The following is a 19,331-nucleotide window of genomic DNA, read 5'->3' on the forward strand; positions in this document are numbered from 1 at the left end:
TAAAAAAACAGTGGGGAGATTAGAATGTTGCAGGGGCATTGCAGGGAGAAAGCACCAACCAGCACATATTTTATTTTATTTATTTAAAAGCATTTACAAAGCACTTAAAATTTTAAAATCTCCAACGAACCATATCATTAAAAACGCAACATAAAACTCACAAAACAGTAGTACAAAAATAGGAATTTGAGGGGATTCAAGTAAAAAAAAAGTGCCTAGAAAGCCTGGGCCAAATGGCCCTTTTTGAATCACTGCCCTATGATATTCTCTAGGGTGCGGTACCATAAGTAGAATTTCCCCAGGTGATCTAAGGGCTTATACAGGTTTATTCAGGGATCTTCAGGTAATCCAGTTCATGCTGGTTTCGGGTTTTCCACAACTGTAGCACATATCTGGCATGCAGGCACTGACCCGATTTTGATGATGATGATGATGGTGATGATGATGATGATGTTGATTTGCATCCCAACACTTCAAAAGTAATTCAGAATGAAGATTCAGAGCATGTTTGTGTAAAGGAATGGAATTGAGGAGCAGTGCAGAATGGGAGGCTTGGCCATCTGTGAGGAATTCATAGCTACCGTTCTTGCCTCCAGGTTCTTCCAGAGCTGAGGTGTCACATAGTCATGCAGTTGTTTCTGTCCCCCCCTTTTTTTTTTGCAGCACATGTTACCCCAGCTGAAAAGGAGCTGACAGAGTCCCCAGCATCCTCTAAACGTATCTCCTTTCCGAGAAGCTCTGAGTCGCCTGTCACCAAATGGCCTAAAACATCAGATGAGACCAAGCTGGAGCAGGTGAGGCACTGGAGCAACTGGCACTTGCTTCTGCGAAGTAATGGCTCAGCTTCCTTCCTTCCTTCCTTCCTTCCTTCCTTCCTTCCTTCCTTCCTTCCTTCCTTCCTTTCTTTCCATCCATCCTTCCTTATATTCAACTTTTAAATCCACTTGGGCCCACAAGGCAGTTCATAGTGAAATTGTTTTTTTGATTATTCTTACTGTGGAAATGGGCAGTGTGTTTCAAAAGGTGTTAAAAAGGTGGAGGAAGACACCTGTCCTGCAGCCTGACCTTATCAAGGCTTTATTCTGCCAAAGCTTGTGATGTCTTCTTGTCCTCCAGGTATATCAGTGCCCATATTGCAAGTACAGTAACACTGATGTCAACCGGTTGAGGGTCCATGCCATGACTCAGCACTCGGTCCAGCCAATGCTTCGGTGCCCTCTCTGCCAGGACATGCTCAGCAACAAGATCCACCTGCAGCTTCACCTCACTCACCTCCACAGCGTCTCCCCGGACTGTGTGGAGAAGCTCATTTTGACGGTGAGTCCCTATATTGTGGGTGGGCAGCCTGCACCTCTCAGCCAAAGAAAGAGAGGCAAGAGGCAAGGAGGAAGGAAATAAAGTCCCCTGCGAGCAATTGGTTTTGACTTCTTGGAAAACCAACCCATCCCACCCTGGCAATCACCTGGGGAGGTGGGAGAATGAAGAGTGGTGGTGGCAGAAAAAGCGGGTGACCCCACCCACTGATGGACGTGACAGATTACCCCCAAGAAAATGTGGCCCTCAATGGGAAAAATGTTCCCCACCCCCAGAAGGCCTATCTTGCCTGCATTATTTCTTCCCTTCCTCCTCCTGATCCTGATCCTCCTCTTCAGTGAATTGCCCAAATTCAACACGCCTGCCAGTAGGCAAGCAGATGCCAGGCACTGTTGAAATGCCACCTCTTGAGTAGTGACCTGGGTCAGCAATACAAAAGTAGGAATCAGGCCTTCCTTTAGCACAGTGTGCTACAAGTAGGGCGCAGCAGGGAGACAAGGCTGAAGCTTATTGTGACATCACAGGCCAGGGGAACACATTTTCTTACATGCAGAAGGTATCCCAGGTTCAAACCCTGGGAATATTCCTTGCCTGAAACCCTGGAGTGTTGTTGCTGCTAGTTCAAATAGACAATACTGAACTCAGTGGACCAATGGTGTGACTTGGTATAAGGCAGCTTTCTAAGCTCCTCAGGCAAGGCAGCTGGTCCCACAGGACTGAGGCCAGAAGAACTGCTTTGATGGATAGGACTGGGGTCCTTTATTGCCAAGCCCACTTTCTGACACTGACCACCCAGATGCCTCTGGAACCTCCAAGAAGGGCATGGAGCTTTTCTCCAGATCTGGTATTCAGAGGTAGACTGCCTCTGAACATAGGGATTCCATTCTGCTGGCATGCCTAATAAAAGAGGCATCCTCCATGCATTTATCACTTTTTAAAACTATCCAAGCTTAGTGTCCACCTGTTACCACATCTTTTGGTAGGAAATTCCACATGCTAATTATGTATTAACTGATGAGGTGCTTTCTTTTGTCTTGTCTAAATGGCCTACACATTTTTTGTTCAAAGTTTTTCTGTTGCACAAACTTGCCTCTTCCTGTTAAGTCCCTTTTGCTGATTCTGCTCTGATTGCCCTTTGCCTTGACTTTGCCTTCCCTTTCCTCACCAGTTCTTTCATCTCTATTCAAAATCCAGCAGCAAAGTACCATATCCAGGACAAGTGTCTTGCCTTTATCTTTAGAGCTCTCCAGGGCTTTCCTTCTCTCGTTTGGCTTAAGTCCTTACTGTGCACACACCACTACAGGGAATCCCAAGTAGTACATGTGACTGTCTCTGTGTGTCTTCATCCACTCTGTCCCCAAATTCCTCCATGTTCCCTCTTGTTGAAATCCACGTTCTAAACCTGTCCCTTTGCGTTTGTGACTGTTAGGTGCCATGCCCACTGATGGCACTATTATAAACAGTTGAGGGGGACCTTACCTAGGCAGCAGAAGAGCTCTCCTCCCAATCCCATAAGCTGCTGCTGCTGCTGACCCAGCCTTGGCATGAAAGAGCCTCTTTGCTTCCAGGGCTCTCCCAGAATGTCACTCATGATTGCTTGAAAGCGCATTCTGATCTTTGCCCCTGCTACTTGTCGTCTTGAGTTTTTCCTGACATCAGTCTGCCCAAGAGATTGGCAAGAGGATGCTGCTCCTAGAAAGGCAGGGTCCCTTCAGAGCTCTTGTGAGGGCCCCTCTCTGGCCTTTGCACTGGGGCTGGGAGAGGCTTCTGTTAATCTTACTTAATCATGTGCCTTTCAGGAACCTGCCATGTTTAATATGACTGTTGCCATAGCAACAGCTACTTGCTGATACCATGGTGTGCCGTGTATCTGGGTATTCCACAATGCCCCCCTCTTTCCCTGTCAACAATAGCAGGGGAGCCCTCTCCCCATTTCGTCAGAGGCCTGTTGTGCTGCACTACTGTCTGTGGGGCAAGGGCAATTATGAGAGGGGTGTTGTACACCAGCTGACCAGCGATTGGGGTTGGGATGAGGTTGTGAAGACCAACGGTTGCTGCTGCAGTTCTGATTGGGGATGGTGTGTTGCCTTCTCTATGCTCAGCACTGACTTATCCCCCAGCTTTTAGTGTTGTGGCTGATTCACTTTTTGCAGGACTGTGTTGATTTGGTAGAATCATCAGAGGGGCTGAAGGCAGTAAAAAAGCTCTTTTTCTTTCTTGCCTTCCATCATTCATCTGTCTTTCTTCCCCAGTTGCATTCTGGTGCTGTTTCTCTCCCTACTTGCATCTTCTCCTCTCCCCATTGTGTCTCTCTCTCTCCCTTCCACTGTCATTCGGTCATCCTCTTTTCTCCCTCATCTCACCCCCCCCCCCGTCTCATTCCCCATCTCGGATGAAGGTAATGAAAATAATCGGCCTTCATTAATTCTGAGCCCTGTGAGATGATAGCCATTTGGAGCCATGTTTGCCAATTAGATGGTCTAAATTAGAAGTGACCTTGGTATAGTGCCATCGCTTTGCCTCTCTGAGCCTAATGAAGCTTTTCTCTCCAGCACACACACTCCTGCCCACTCTCCCTCTCATTCTTTGTAATGGAAATTGCCTCCTTTGTCTGGCTCTGGAACCTCGTCTTGTACAACTCCCCCCTCCCCCATTGCACGGACAGAGGAGATGTTAATGTGTCTTCTCAGTCAGACTCTTGCTGGAGGTTTCATTTTGGACCAATTAGATTCCAGCCGTTGTAGGGGGCAGGGAGTGCCTGAACTGACAATGGGGTCTGATACATGAAGATAGTAGAGGAATGGGCTTCATTCCTCTCTTTCTTCATTCCTCTCACTACCTAGGGTGGTATCTCTTTTCGGAGAAGGCATAGGGGAACACCTGGGCTGGGTACCAGCTGACATTTGGGATCTTGCAATGCTCAGACCCACACTGGTAGCTTAAACTACAGGGCATTGTCAAGTAGAAGGGGCAGGTGGACATGCCACAATGCTGCAATCTGTAGTGCAAAAGTGGGCCACGGGCAGAAATTAAGGCTCTTGCATGCCATTTGGAAGCAACAAGGAAGGGGCTGCACACTGGTTTGCTTTCCACCAACTTGGCTCCCTCCAGGCATAAATCCCTTGATGCCATTGGTGAGCAAAACAAGGTTAAGCCAGCTTTGGTCACCTCTTCTGAGCAGAACTGGTGCTCCTTGTTAAAAGGATCTGTAGCTCTCCACTCATGACTACTGCTTGCTGAGGAGCATGTCCTTGAGGGAGCTGAAATGACACCTGGGGTGTTGCTCAAGTCACTTCTTAACAGGGCCCTTTGGTCCTTGGGGCATCCCTCCCCATCTCAGCCTCCTGCCTTTAAATGCTTGGGGGGTGGGCAGTATGCCACCAGAGAAAGGGAATGAGTTAAGCACACCTAAGGTGACAAGGAAGGAAGAACTGGTTGGCTTGCAGCAGCAGATTGAAATGCAGAGGAGCACGTGAGGTTGATGATTATATTTCAGGGAGAGTTAATTGACGGAAGGTGAAGGCAGACAAAGAATCGCTGCTTACTGCCTTCTTGAATCCCAATCAGGAATTATGATTAAAGACGCGGCAAGACAACAGACGCTTGATGAATTGGTGTCTCTCTCTCTCTTTCTCTCTCCCTCTCTCTCTCCCCCTCCCTCTCTTTTTGGTTTTGCCGTCATTCACACTTGATTGACTTCAACCTTTCAAGTGCAAAAGCCTCTCTTTCCATTATTATTCGTAGCCATCTCAGTTTTTCTAATTAAAGTGTATGAAAACAATTACTGATCCATCGTACTGAGTCTGGTAGTGGGGGTGGCTACCGTCCTAGTTTTGTGGGGAAAGACCATGATTTGCTGTAATAATGTGCAACTTAGGTTAGATAACATTATTCTTTTTCTACTCCGCTGGGCCTTTCCCCCACACTTTCTTTTGAATTATTTTCATAATTTCTGTAGAGGAAGAGAAAGTGCCTGTCCTGTTGATAGTGCTAAGAGTGGCACTTGTTGTTCCTTCCTGCTGTCTTTCCTCTTCCCACTTCCTTCATCTCTCAAATCCTACCCTCGGGGCTACTCTGAGCCCCATCTCTCCATAGGGGATGGTACAGCCTTGAAAATAGACAGGAATGCTGGAGGGGACTTGCTGTGCCTCCTGGTTCATCTCCCTCCAGAGACAGGATTTGTTCATTCCTGTATGGCCTCTACATGGTGTGTAGCCAGGATCCCTGGAAAAAGCCCTCTGTGCAGCTTCCCAGGTCCACTGACTCCAGGCCTCTTCCTTCTCATCGGGCATTTACTTATGTGAATTTGCCATGGGTATTACTAGTCAGTGGGTACTAGTAGTGCCCTTCAGTGGTTGTCAAAGCCAAATAGGCAGAACAGTTACAACAGGAATATACAGAAACCAGTTTGAGGGAGAGCATATTGGCCTTTAGGGCAATTGTACTTGAGACAAAAAAAACCAAACAAACACTGAAGAGAAGGATTAGAGCTGTTTCCTTTCTACAAAAAGTAAAAATTCTAGGAGAGTAGCTGCCTTGTTGTGTAGCAGGAGGAGAATGAAAAGTGGGGTGTCTCTATGTAGCCTGTGTAGCCCAAGTCAGAGCCCTGAGGCACCAGCCAGTCTTTGTAAAGCAGAGCACTTGCTTTTTCACAAAAAGGGGGGAAAGTCTTCCACTGGATCAGCTTTGTGTCCGTCTTTTATTTTGTGCTCAAGCAAGCAAGGAGTTTCTTGTTCCCAATAGTTTTCGTACTCATTTTTCCAAATTGTGTGTGTTTGGAGTGTGTTTCATAAAGTAAGACAAGAATGGACTTCTGCATTCAGGTCAAAGATGAAAAAAGTTGGAATGATAGAAAAACAAAGACACTTTACAGATGAGGAAAAACTAATCTGATGTATGAAATGATTTAATATAAGGTCAAAAGATGAAAAGAGACAATATGTATGTTTCTACTTTGAAAACAAATAAATACATATTGTCTGTTTTTAAATTGTCTTTATACCTTATATTAAATAATTTCATACACCAGCTTTGTTTCTGCTCACCTGTAAGGGTTCAGGACACCAGCCATCTTCCCATAATTCTTTTTCCAGCTAGTTGCCTGTAGGAACTCGAAGCACCCTCGGGAGAAGGCAGCAGCCATCCCTTGTTCACTGCCACCCTTTAGTTTGCTGCTGCCTCTCAACCACCACCATGGACAGACATACAGACACATCCCGCTCATGAATTCATTTAATGCTTTTTAAAAAGCCATCAAAGAAGGAAACATTGCTACATCGTGAGGCTGTGAATTCCTTCAGCTCAGTAGGTGTTCTTTGAAGAAATACTTCATTGGTGTCAGTTTTGGACCTATTGCCAATCAACTTGAGAGTATGACCCAGATTTCTAGAATTTTTTGGTGGGTGGGGGAGGTTCCCCACCCTATCATTCATTACCCGTATCATGTCACTTGTGATTAGTCATCTTCCCCCCAAAAAACTAAAAAGTTGAACGTTTTAGCAGCCTTTCCTTAAAGAGACTCTGCTTCTCCGAGCCATTATATTATTATGTATTTTATTTTATAATTGATATCCTGTAAGAAAGGCGAGCTATAAATATACTGAATAGTCGTCATCATCATCATCATCTTTTGGAGTCAGCCTACAATATTAATATGAGCCAGGTGCTTTGATTGTACTGGTTAAAAAACAACAACCTTTAAGCAAGTCTACAAAGACATATAATTTAATTATGTTCATTTGTTTTGTTTTGTTTTGTTGTTTTTTTAAAAAAAGTTCTACGGTTTTACCTATATTTTATTTTGTTATCGTCTACTTTTAAAATTGGTTTAATTACTATTTTTATTGACTTCGTTACATGTTTATGTAAACCACTTGGAGATTGTTTTTTATTAAGCAATATAAAAATTTTGCTAAATGAAATAAATACTAAATGTCATTGGACAGGGGAGAACTTTACATAGTGACTTTAAATATGGTTGCAGCATAGATTTATTTAATAGCATAATGGTGCCTATTATTTTATTTTCCAAGCCCATATATAATGATTTCTAACTCTGGATCTGCTTATTCCCATCACCAATGCAGCCTACAGAACTCTTGTTTGAGTGAGCAAAATGGCTGCTGTCCATTCTGGTAACGTTTGCTTTTGAGTGCCGTCTTGTATGTGTGCCACTGATGCTGTCGGCTGAGGCCCAGCAAAGGCACTACTGTTCGCCAAACAACCGGAGATGGCTGCTGCTAGAAATTAGCACAGCTTCCCTTCTGCAGAGGTGCATCATCAGAAGGCAACCATTGTGGCCATCCCATCTTTGAACTCCACTTCATCATCAGCATGCGACAGCCAATATTTTCAAGAGTACATGATGATTTTTGCATGCCTGTGTAGGGACCTACATTTGCTCCTAACGTAGACCCTTTTTTATCATCATTTATGGGTGCCTATTCAGTTTATTGTATTCTTTTCAGCCATAACAAACGTGGATGGCTGTGTGTTTTCCTCAACGTTGACCTTCCGGCCTTTGCTATCAAGAGATCTTGCTTGTTCTTTGAGCCCAAGTGAAGAGGAGGGCTGTGCTGTTGCTGCTTTTTCTGTTGATGTGCAGAAAGGGAGACTGAAGCTTCTTCTTTGCCTGCCAAAGACAATCTGCTGTCCCTTCCATTTATCTTTCTCCTGCCTCCCTTGACACATCTCTCTTTCCTTTCTAGCTCCTCCTTTTTTTGTATTAAGCCATTTTGAAAATAGTGCTACTACAGCCCTTCCTGGTTCAAAACTGCAGTGAGGTTTCCAATATGTGGTTTAATTAAGAGCTTCCTTACTTTTTCAGCCACTTAAGATGGGCCTTTCAACATACCTACCTAATCAGTTGCGTAAGAACTTTCACAGCTATGACAAAACATTATCAATGATCAAAGACTGAGCTGAGCATAAAGGAAAATATTAATAATACTATTCTTTGAAAATGTGCCCCTAATTATGTCCAAAATGTAACAGTGGGAACGTTTGGGGCTGATTTAAACACCAGTCTGTGTAGGGCCTCAAGACTGACAACATATTAAAAGTTTTAAAGACATTTTTGTCTGTCTTCTTCTCTTTTGGGTATCTACAGGTGACAACCCCAGAGGTTATGATGCCTAGCAGTATGTTTCTTCCAGCTGCAACACCAGATCGAGATGGGAACACCAGCACGGATGAGTCAGCCAAGCAGCCTGGTCAGTACCGACTTTAATAGCTCAGTTGGAGGCACTTTTTCCTCAGGGTTTTCAAATGCTCCAGAGTCTAGAAGTGATTCTTGGCATGTTTGAGCTCTTCTGCACCTTCTGTTTGGGACTCTGAGTGGGTGATGATACTTAGCCTGTTTGGCAGCAGAGGCGAGTCTTTCTGTGGTCTACAGGCCCAAATTGAGTTTCTGGTGCTTGAGCCAAAGGCAGGCGGAACTCTGTGAGTCTGGTGCATGACCAAGGGTGTATCAGTGCCATATTTAGGGGGTCAGGTGGTTCCCCTGCACAGGGCATCAAGCCTAGGGGGTGCAAAATCGAGGTTCCATTTGGGAGCACCAAATTTTGGCCTTGTACAGAACACCATATTATGAAAGTTTAGCAAGGGTCGCCTCTGGGTGTATGTTGGGAGGGGAGCTTTTAGTGCATTCAGATCTCCATCATCTAACCGGGAACATATTTGTGTTTTCCCACACACAATGAAAAATGACCTGGAATGCCCTTCTTGCTCTCCTTCTCCCTCATGCCCCTTCCCAGCAGTCTTAATTGCAGTATGGTTGACATATCACTAGGTGTTACATTCTGCCAGTTTGGTGCCATGCATTATAAAACGCTGTTGAAGAAGCACCACACATTCATAGTGTGTGCATAAAGGCAGCAGAAGTGGGTGAGGCCTGAGCTTTGAGTGGGAAGAGAGAGGTTCATGTGAAGGCAGAGCCAAGACAGAGGATAGCGTGAAGGAGAGCATCTTGTTCTTCTGGTGAGAAAGGGAGAAGGTTGGGGTCTTCACCCTTGATCCATTTGAGAAGAGTCTGGTGAGAGGTCCCAACATGTCCAGATGAATAGCATATAGCTGTTGACTCCTTAAATAGCCCAGAGGATGTGTCTATGGCTGACAAGGGCTCTCATGGTCTCCTCTTTGTTTCTTTCTCCACAGAGACTTCAGAGGACTTAGGCAAAGGCCTGCTACTGCCTTCTGAGAACACAGGGGAGCGTGGGGCAGAACCAAAGCCTGCTCCGCCTGACCAGGCCTCTGCCAGGGATGATGCTGGATTTCTGTGCTGGAAGAAGGGCTGCAGCCAGGTGTTCAAAAGCTCCACTGCCCTGCAAGCGCATTTCAATGAGGTCCACACTAAGCGGCCCCAGTTGCCTGTCTCTGACCGTCACGTTTACAAATACCGCTGCAACCAATGCAGCCTGGCCTTCAAAACAATCGAGAAGCTCCAGCTGCACTCCCAGTACCATGTCATCCGGGCAGCTACTATGTGTTGCCTTTGCCAACGCAGCTTCCGCACTTTTCAAGCCCTCAAGAAGCACCTGGAGACAAGTCACCTGGAACTGAGTGAAGCTGACATCCAGCAACTGTACGGTGGGCTTCTGGTCAACGGAGACCTCCTGGCCATGGGTGACCCTTCGCTGGCTGAAGACCATACTGTCATAGTAGAGGAAGACAAAGAGGAGGAGAGTGACCTAGAGGACAAGCAAAGTCCCACAGGAAGTGACTCTGGGTCTGTACAGGAAGACTCTGGCTCAGAACCAAAACGAGCTCTCCCCTTCCGAAAGGGCCCAAACTTCACCATGGAGAAGTTCCTGGACCCATCCCGCCCATACAAGTGCACAGTTTGCAAAGAATCCTTCACACAGAAAAACATCCTTTTGGTCCACTACAATTCAGTCTCTCACCTGCACAAGCTGAAACGTGCCCTCCAAGAGTCCACCTCTGGCCAGCCGGAGCCCACCAGCAGCCCCGACAACAAGCCCTTCAAGTGCAGCACTTGCAGCGTGGCCTATAGCCAGAGCTCCACCTTAGAGATCCACATGCGGTCCGTCCTACATCAGACCAAGGCACGAGCTGCCAAACTGGAGGCTGCAGGGGGTAGCAGTGGCAGCAGCAACAGCAATGGAGCTGCTGGTGGCAGTGGTGGCAGCAGCAACAGCATCTCTCTGGGCTCTTCCACACCCAGCCCCATCAGCACAACCACCACCACCTCCTTTGCCATGACAAACACAAGCACTGCCAGCACAGCTCCCGTCTCTAGCCTGCTCAGCCAGGTCTCTTGCGAGAGCACTGGAATCCCTTCTCTCAGCAACCCCATCAGTACCAGCTCCACCCTCGCAGCTGCTGCAAGCCCCTCTGAGCCCAAAGAGATGAACCGTAAGAAACTGGCTGACATGATTGCTTCGCGGCAGCAGCAACAGCAACAGCAGCAGCAGCATCAAGCGCACACCTTGGCGCAGGCACAGGCGCAAGTACAGGCGCAGCTCCAGCAAGAGCTCCAGCAACAAGCTGCTCTCATCCAGTCACAGCTCTTCAACCCTGCTCTCCTGCCCCACTTCCCGATGACCACAGAGACCCTCCTCCAGCTCCAGCAGCAGCAGCACCTTCTCTTTCCTTTCTACATTCCCAGTGCCGAGTTCCAGCTGAACCCCGAAGTGAGCTTGCCTGTGACCAGCGGCACGCTGACACTGACTGGGACTGGACCTAGCCTTCTGGATGACTTGAAGGTGCAGCTTCCCCAGCCAGGCCACCCACCACTCCTGCAGCAGCCACCACAGCAACAGCTGCCTCAAGGTCAGCTGTCACAGCCACCTCATTGTGTTCTCCTCCAGCAGAGCCAACACTCAGAGAAGAAGAGCAAGGCTTTTGGGAAGGAGAAGGAAGTCCAAAGGGAACAGGAGAGCTTTGAAAAGGGGGATGGCACCTCTATCTCTAAAGACCTCCTGCCTGACACCCTGAAGTCCAAAGACAAGCCAGAGTCGGCAGGGACAGGATCGGGCCCTGCAGAACCTTCTATGTTTCCTCCTCGTATCGCATCAGATGCACGTGGGAATGCCACAAAAGCCTTGCTGGAAAACTTTGGTTTTGAGTTGGTCATTCAATACAATGAGAACAAGCAGAAGGTGCAGAAGAAAGCTGGGAAGACAGAGCAGGGTGACAACTTGGAAAAGTTGGAATGTGAGTCATGTGGGAAATTCTTCTCCAACGTCCTCATCCTGAAGAGCCACCAAGAACATGTCCACCAGCATTACTTCCCCTTCAAGCAGCTGGAAAAGTTTGCCAAGCAGTACCGTGAACACTACGACAAGCTGTACCCACTGCGGCCTCAAACTCCAGAGCCGCCCCCTCCCCCGCCGCCACCGCCCCCTCCACCTCTTCCTCCTCCTATGCCTGCTCCACCTCCACAGCAGCCTTCTACACCTACCATTCCTGCTTCGGCTCCATCCATTACATCTCCCACCATTACACCAGCCCAACCATCGCTGCCCCTCACTCAACTTTCCATGCCTATGGAGCTGCCCATCTTCTCTCCCCTGATGATGCAGACCATGCCTTTGCAAACCTTGCCTGCCCAGTTGCCGCCGCAGCTTGGCCCCGTGGATGCTTTGCCTGCAGACCTAGCCCAGCTGTACCAACACCAGCTCAACCCAGGCCTTCTGCAGCAGCAGCAGCAGAACAAGAGGCCACGCACACGGATCACAGATGACCAGCTCCGGGTCTTGAGGCAATATTTTGATATCAACAATTCCCCAAGCGAGGAGCAGATCAAGGAGATGGCAGACAAGTCTGGACTGCCACAGAAGGTGATCAAGCACTGGTTTCGGAACACACTCTTCAAAGAGCGCCAGCGCAACAAGGACTCCCCATACAACTTCAGCAACCCTCCAATTACCAGCCTGGAGGACCTGAAGGTAGATTCTCGACCACCCTCTCCAGAGCCTCAAAAGCATGAGTACTGGGGAAGCAAGAGGTCTTCCAGGACTCGCTTTACTGACTACCAACTCCGAGTGCTGCAGGATTTCTTTGATGCCAATGCTTACCCCAAGGATGATGAATTTGAGCAGCTCTCGAATTTGCTCAACCTTCCAACCCGTGTGATAGTGGTATGGTTTCAGAATGCTCGCCAGAAGGCCAGGAAAAACTATGAGAATCAGGGGGACGGGAAGGATGGAGAGCGACGGGAACTGACAAATGACAGGTACATCCGGACAAGCAACTTGAATTACCAGTGCAAGAAGTGCAGCCTTGTCTTCCAGCGCATCTTTGACCTGATCAAACATCAGAAAAAGCTGTGCTACAAGGATGAGGATGAAGACGGGCAGGATGACAGTCAGAACGAGAATTCCATGGATGCAGCAGAGCTGCTGACCCCAACCAGTTCCTCCTGCAGCACCCCAATGCCTTCCCAGGCCTACAGCACCCCCACGTCTTCTGCAAACACAGCCTGCTCTTCCTCAGCTTTCCTACCACAGCTCACTGCTGAAGCAGACGATGACTTCGCCATCTATAGTTCTAAAGCAGAAGCTACAGATGAAAAACCAAAGCAACCTGAACCTCCAAGTACGCAGCAAAACCAAACTCCAGAGAAGCAAATGCAACCAAAGCAGGAGGTGCAGCAGCAGCAGCAGCAGCAGCAGGACCCAGGCGAGCCAAAGGCCAGTTCAGCACACCCAAAGGCCTCCCCACCCACCCCACAGCAATCAGTCCAGCCTCCTCCACAGTCTGTGCTGCCACAGTCCAGTCCTAGCCCCTCACAACTCTCTCACCTACACCTCAAGCCCCTTCACACATCCACCCCTCAACAGCTGGCCAACCTGCCTCCTCAGCTCATCCCCTACCAATGTGACCAGTGCAAACTGGCATTTCCCTCCTTTGACCATTGGCAAGAGCATCAGCAGCTCCACTTCTTGAGTGCCCAGAACCAGTTTATCCACCCCCAGTTTCTGGACAGGACTTTGGATATGCCTTTCATGCTCTTTGACCCCAGCAACCCCCTCCTGGCCAGTCAGCTGCTGTCTGGTACGCTCCCCCAGCTGCCCATGAGCTCAGCCACTTCACCCTCCACACCAACATCCACCATGAGCACACTGAAGAGAAAGTTGGAGGAGAAAGCCAGTGCAAGTCCTGGCGAGAATGACAGCAGCACTGGCGGGGAGGAGCCCCAGAGGGACAAGCGTCTCCGAACAACCATCACCCCAGAACAGCTGGAAATTCTCTACCAGAAATACTTACTTGATTCCAACCCTACCAGAAAGATGCTTGACCACATTGCTCACGAGGTAGGCTTGAAAAAACGTGTGGTGCAGGTTTGGTTCCAGAACACTCGGGCCCGGGAGCGGAAGGGGCAGTTCCGGGCAGTGGGGCCTGCCCAGGCCCACAGGCGGTGCCCTTTTTGCCGGGCCCTTTTCAAAGCCAAAACAGCCCTGGAAGCACACATCCGATCGCGGCACTGGCATGAAGCCAAGCGGGCAGGGTACAACTTGACCTTGTCAGCCATGCTTTTAGATTGTGATGGAGGGCTCCAGATGAAGGGAGACCTCTTTGATGGAGCAAGCTTTGCTCACCTGCCACTCACCAGCAGCGATAGCCAGGGCATTCCGCTCTCCCCAGTGAGCAAGTCTCTGGAGCTCTCTCCTCGAACTCTGCTGAGCCCCTCCTCCATTAAAGTAGAAGGGATAGAGGACTTTGAGAGCCCCTCTATGTCCTCTGTCAATCTGAGCTTTGACCACACCAAGCTGGACAACGATGACTGCTCCTCTGTCAACACAGCCATCACAGACACCACCACAGGGGATGAAGGCAATGCAGACAATGACAGTGCCACGGGGATCACCACTGAAGCCAAATGCACCTCAGGGCCAGGTGAGGGCCTGACCAAGGCTGCCATGATAGCAATGTCAGAGTATGAAGACAGACTGTCTTCTGGCCTTGTCAGCCCAGCTCCCAGTTACTACAGCAAAGAGTATGACAATGAAGGTACTGTGGACTACAGTGAGACCTCCAGCCTGGCAGACCCTTGCTCACCCAGCCCTGGCACAAGTGGCTCAGCGGGCAAGTCTGGAGATAGCGGGGATCGGCCAGGGCAGAAGCGCTTCCGGACACAAATGACGAACCTCCAGCTGAAGGTCCTAAAGTCCTGCTTTAATGACTACAGGACTCCAACCATGCTGGAATGTGAGGTCCTGGGCAACGATATTGGGCTGCCAAAGAGAGTTGTTCAGGTCTGGTTCCAGAATGCTCGGGCCAAGGAGAAGAAGGCCAAGCTCAGTATGGCCAAGCATTTTGGCATTAACCAAGCAAGTTATGAGGGACCCAAAACAGAGTGCACTTTGTGTGGTGTCAAGTACAGTGCCCGCTTGTCTGTACGTGACCATATCTTCTCTCAGCAGCACATTTCCAAAGTGAAGGACACCATCGGAAGCCAGCTGGACAAAGAGAAGGAGTACTTTGACCCAGCGACTGTCCGTCAGTTGATGGCGCAGCAGGAGCTGGACCGGATCAAGAAGGCCAATGAAGTTCTCGGCCTGGCTGCTCAGCAGCAAGGCATGTTTGACAGCCCCCCTCTGCAGGCTTTGAACCTTCCTTCCACCTACCCAGCAGCACTTCAGGGCATCCCCCCTGTCCTCTTGCCGGGCCTCAACAGCCCATCCTTGCCTGGCTTCACTCCCTCAAACACAGGTGAGTTTCCACTGCATTCCCCCCCGCTTCTTTGGTACATGTCCTGGGGAGGAGGGATTTTGATGCACCGTGAGCCTCACAGGGTCCCTGAAGGAATTTCTGGGTTGCTACAAGCAAAAATGGCCTTCCTCAGATCCACTTTCTGACTGACCTCGTGCACAAGTGCTCAGCATGCAATGGCAAGGTTCCTGTTTCAGGTGGATGGTTCTTGGTTGCTTGAGAACCAGTCACCACTGTCATCAGGAGTCGAGGAAGCAATATAGGCTCCTTCCTCCCTCCAAGTCCCAAGGCCAACTCTATTTTGTTTTTGTTTTTATTCTTATTCTGCTCTTGGACCCTGCTGGTAGCCCACAACTCTGACAACGTAACGTAAGCATTAACAATGACGTTTATAGTTAGATCCAACAGCAAGAAATACAATTCACAACACTAATTTGATTAAGTTCAAAATGTCATTTAATCGTCTGGAGGCCGCTCCTCATGCAGTAACTACAGAGGGGAGAAAAAGGGCTAGAGCTTCCAGTTAGCAGAAAAAAATGGCACACGGCCTTCCTGTGACAACCCTTCATGTCCCTCCTGCAGAGCAAGAACTGGCCTCAAGCAGGTGGCTTCTCAGTCCTTGGCTCCATGCCTTGAGCACCTTGACCCTTGCTCATTTGTTGGCTTTCATGCAGGCATTTCCAAGGCCCCTGTTTGGCCTCTCCTGTTTAGTGGGCGCTTCTCTTACCACAGTGGGATGTTAATCATCATGATTTCTCACAACCAGCTTTTCTGCAACCTGAATTTGTTTGTTCATTTTCTAAACTACTTTACATTACATTTGCTCCCAGTGTGGTTTACAAATAGAATGTCTGAGCGTTAAAAGTATGAAATATAATACAAAATTGAAATCCCAGCAATATCATACAGCAGATGGGCATAATGCAGTTTCAGCTGGTCCATACTGAACCACCCCCAAGGCCTGGATTAAGAAGTACATCTTCAGTTGGTGCTGATGAACCAGATAGGGCCTCAGGGGGAAGGGGACTCCATAGCCAGGGTGCCACTGCAGAGAAGTCCTACCACGATTCACTGAATCATGGGCTGCTTAGCAACAGGACTGCCAACAGGGCCTCCCTTGCAGGCTGGTATAAGGACAGATGCTCCTTCTAGCATTGAAGTCTCAATTCATTTAGAGCTTTATAATTAACTTGGACACCTTGAATTGGGCTTTGTAACCTACAGGTGACTAGCGCAGATCCTTGCAGAACTGATGCTCTGTAGTTGCAATTAATTCTACCACTTAGCACTGAAGTGCCACTTTTTGCACTACAGGGGCAATTCAGACTTTCAGAGTCTGCCTGGGACTCTCCCATCAGAAGGCAGACAAAGGGGATTGTTTTTGTGAAAGCACCTCAACGTTGAATTCTCTTCCTGCAAAGCTAGCGTGCCAGAGGGAAGGCTGTGCTGGAATTCAGCTTCCTGGTGTGCTGGACTGCATATAAAGCTGCTTTGTGCACTCAGGCCATTGGTCCATCTAGTCCCCTGCTTTTATCTCTGGCTGCTATGTCAAAAGCAGACATAGAGGCCTTTCCCAGACATATTAGCTGAGATCACCACCAACTTGGATGGCTTTAAAAAGAGGATTAGACACATTAATACAGGAGGAGGAGAAAGTTATCAATGAACACTACCCTACCAACCTTCCTGAGGACGGGAGCTTTCTTGGCAGTCCCTTAGAATTGCTGGATGCCCCCCCCACACACACCCTAAGTGTGTGTGTGTGTGTGTGTGTGTGTGTGTGTGTGTGTGTGTGTAGTTTGCATTTTTAATATGGAGACAAAACACACATTCCACATCCTCTTTCCTCCACTCCCCCAATTGTACAGCTTTCATACCAATCCCTACATACAACTAAATATCTGGTGACTCCCCTTCCACCCTTTCCCTGGTTTCTTTATTTTCTATTAAGTCACGTATTCCAAATTTTTAATCTTCGAATTTCTTCCTCTGTTAAATTCTATTAACTCCTATTCTGCTGGATTTACTCAAGACCTGCTAAGTTAGTTATTTGTTTATACTGGTCCTTATATTCTTTATCCTCCTTTTCTCTTACCCTACTCGTTATGCCGGCCAATTCAGCATATTCAGGCATTTTAAACCACCACTCTTCCTTGGTGGGTACCGTACCCATTTTCTACTTTTGTGCCAATAAGATTCTGGCCACAGTGGTGGCATATAATATTTTTGTTGTTGTTGTTGTTTTTAGGGACTTCTCTTGTTACCATTCCCAAAAAGAATGTCTCGAGCTTTTTTGGGAAGGTTCTTTACAATATCTTTTTTAATTCATTGTAAATTACTTCCCAGAATTCCTTGATTACTCTACAGGACTACCACATGTAGAAAAAGAATCCCTCTACTTCATTGTATTTCCAACATTTACCGTTTTCTTTTTTAAACATTTCCGCTAGTTTGGCAGGTGTTAAATACCATTTGTGGGTCATTTTCATCATATTTTCCTTTAATGCGTAACATGCCATAAAATTCGTATTTACTGTCTATAAATTCTCCCACAGCTCATAATCAATGTTATAACCCACATCCTGTGCCCACTTAATCATACTTGATTTCACAAATTCCTCTTTTGTATCCTACTCTAGCAGCAGTTTGTACATTTTTCTATAATACTTTCACTTTCATATCTAATAAATCCCTTGTGAATTGGGGATTTTCGTTCTGCAAATCCAGTGTTTTTATCCATCTTAAACAGTTTGTTTATCTGATGTTTCTGTAACCTATCTGTTAGTAATTTTTTTTAATTCCTCGGGATTTTTCAACCTTGGTTCCTGTCCAGAAAGATCTAAGATTTCTTTATATGTTAACCATTGTTTGTCCATATTTGTTCTTTTCTTGCAGTGGCTTCAGTCAGGGATATCCATATTGGTGTTTTCTTTTCTAATAGATTTCTGTACTTTTCCCATACTCTGTATATATATTTATCTGATCACATGATTTGTAAAGGTTTTATAAATTTTAGCCTTCCCATGCCATAGACAGGCATGCCATCCAAATTGTATACCATGTCCTTCCAAATTTAAACCTCTGATGTTTTCCAACAATATCCAATCTTTTATCCACCATAAACATGATGCCTCAAAGTAGATTTGGAAGTCTGGTAGAGCGAAGCCTCCTCTTCCGTTCATATCAATCATGACTTTGTGTTTTATTCTGGGCTTTCTTCCCTGCCAGATAAACCTTGATATATTTTTCTGCCACTCTTTGAAGCATCTAGGGTTGTTAATTATTGGGATATTTTGAAATAAGAGTAGCATTTTTGAAAGGACATTCATTTTAATAGCCAAAATCCTGCCAGTAACGATATTTTCATTCTTTTCCATATTTCCAAATTTCTCTTTATTTATTTCCAAACCCTTACATAGTTATCTTGGTAAATATTATAGTTGTTCGTTGTTAACCAGATCCCCAAATATTTAATTTTTTCTCTTTACTTTTCACCCATACATGATTTCTAGATCGTTTTTTGCTTGGTTGTCCATATTTTTAACCATCATCTTGGTTTTTCCTTTATTTAATTTTGAAACCAGCTAGTTTTCCAAATCTGTCTCTCTCATCTATCACTTCTGGTATGCTCTCATTCGGATGTTGTAAAGTTAATACTAAGTCATCCACAAATACTTTTAATTTATAGTTTTGCTGTCCCACTTTTATTCCAAGTATTCTATCGTTTTTCCTTATATTTTATGCCAAAACTTCTAATATTAATATGAATAACAGCGGAGACAATGGGCAGCTCTTCCTCGTCCCTTTGTGTATCTTACATTTTTCTAAAATATTATTTACTATAATATTTGCTGTTTAGTCTTCATAGATTGATTTTATACCCTTTAGAAAGGTTTTGCCAAATCCCATCTTTTCCTGTAACTTTGTCATAAATAGCCAGGAGACGTTATTGAAAGCCTGCTTTTCATTATGGACTTCTCAGTATTCCAAAACATTTATAATGTTCCTAACATTTTCTTTCATTTGTCTACCAGGAAGAAAACCCGTCTGGTCTTCATGTATCAAATTTCTTAGAGTCATTTTAAATCTATTTACCAATATCAACGTAAAATGTTGGTAATCGTTATTTAATAATTATATCGGTCTATAATCTTTAGGTTCCATTAGGTCTTCATCATATTTTGGTATCAGAGTTATATATGCTTCTTTTCAGGACTCTGGTATCCTTCTTGTCTCCAGTACCTTATTCATAATATCTTTGAGTGGAAGCATTAGCTCCTCTTGAAATTTCTTATATCCTGCCGACAGACCATCTGGCCCTGGGGATTTTCCTGTCTTACTTT

At 46.6% G+C, this 19,331-nt stretch overlaps 1 protein-coding gene across 11 annotated transcripts in view; it reads left to right on the plus strand.

Moving 5' to 3' along the window:
* The window catches only part of ZFHX3 (zinc finger homeobox 3), a 255,803-nt gene that overhangs the window by 227,708 nt on the left and 8,764 nt on the right, over positions 1 to 19,331 (plus strand). For all 11 annotated transcript variants that reach the window (XM_053399816.1, XM_053399814.1, XM_053399815.1 and 8 more), the window contains 4 exons: positions 664 to 794; positions 1,117 to 1,317; positions 8,423 to 8,525; positions 9,469 to 14,988. In XM_053399816.1, the coding sequence (XP_053255791.1) occupies positions 664 to 794; positions 1,117 to 1,317; positions 8,423 to 8,525; positions 9,469 to 14,988 (5,955 nt within the window). The remainder of the gene's footprint in view (positions 1 to 663; positions 795 to 1,116; positions 1,318 to 8,422; positions 8,526 to 9,468; positions 14,989 to 19,331) is intronic.

The sequence above is a fragment of the Podarcis raffonei genome, chromosome 8, assembly GCF_027172205.1.
Source record: "Podarcis raffonei isolate rPodRaf1 chromosome 8, rPodRaf1.pri, whole genome shotgun sequence".
Lineage (NCBI taxonomy): Eukaryota > Metazoa > Chordata > Lepidosauria > Squamata > Lacertidae > Podarcis > Podarcis raffonei.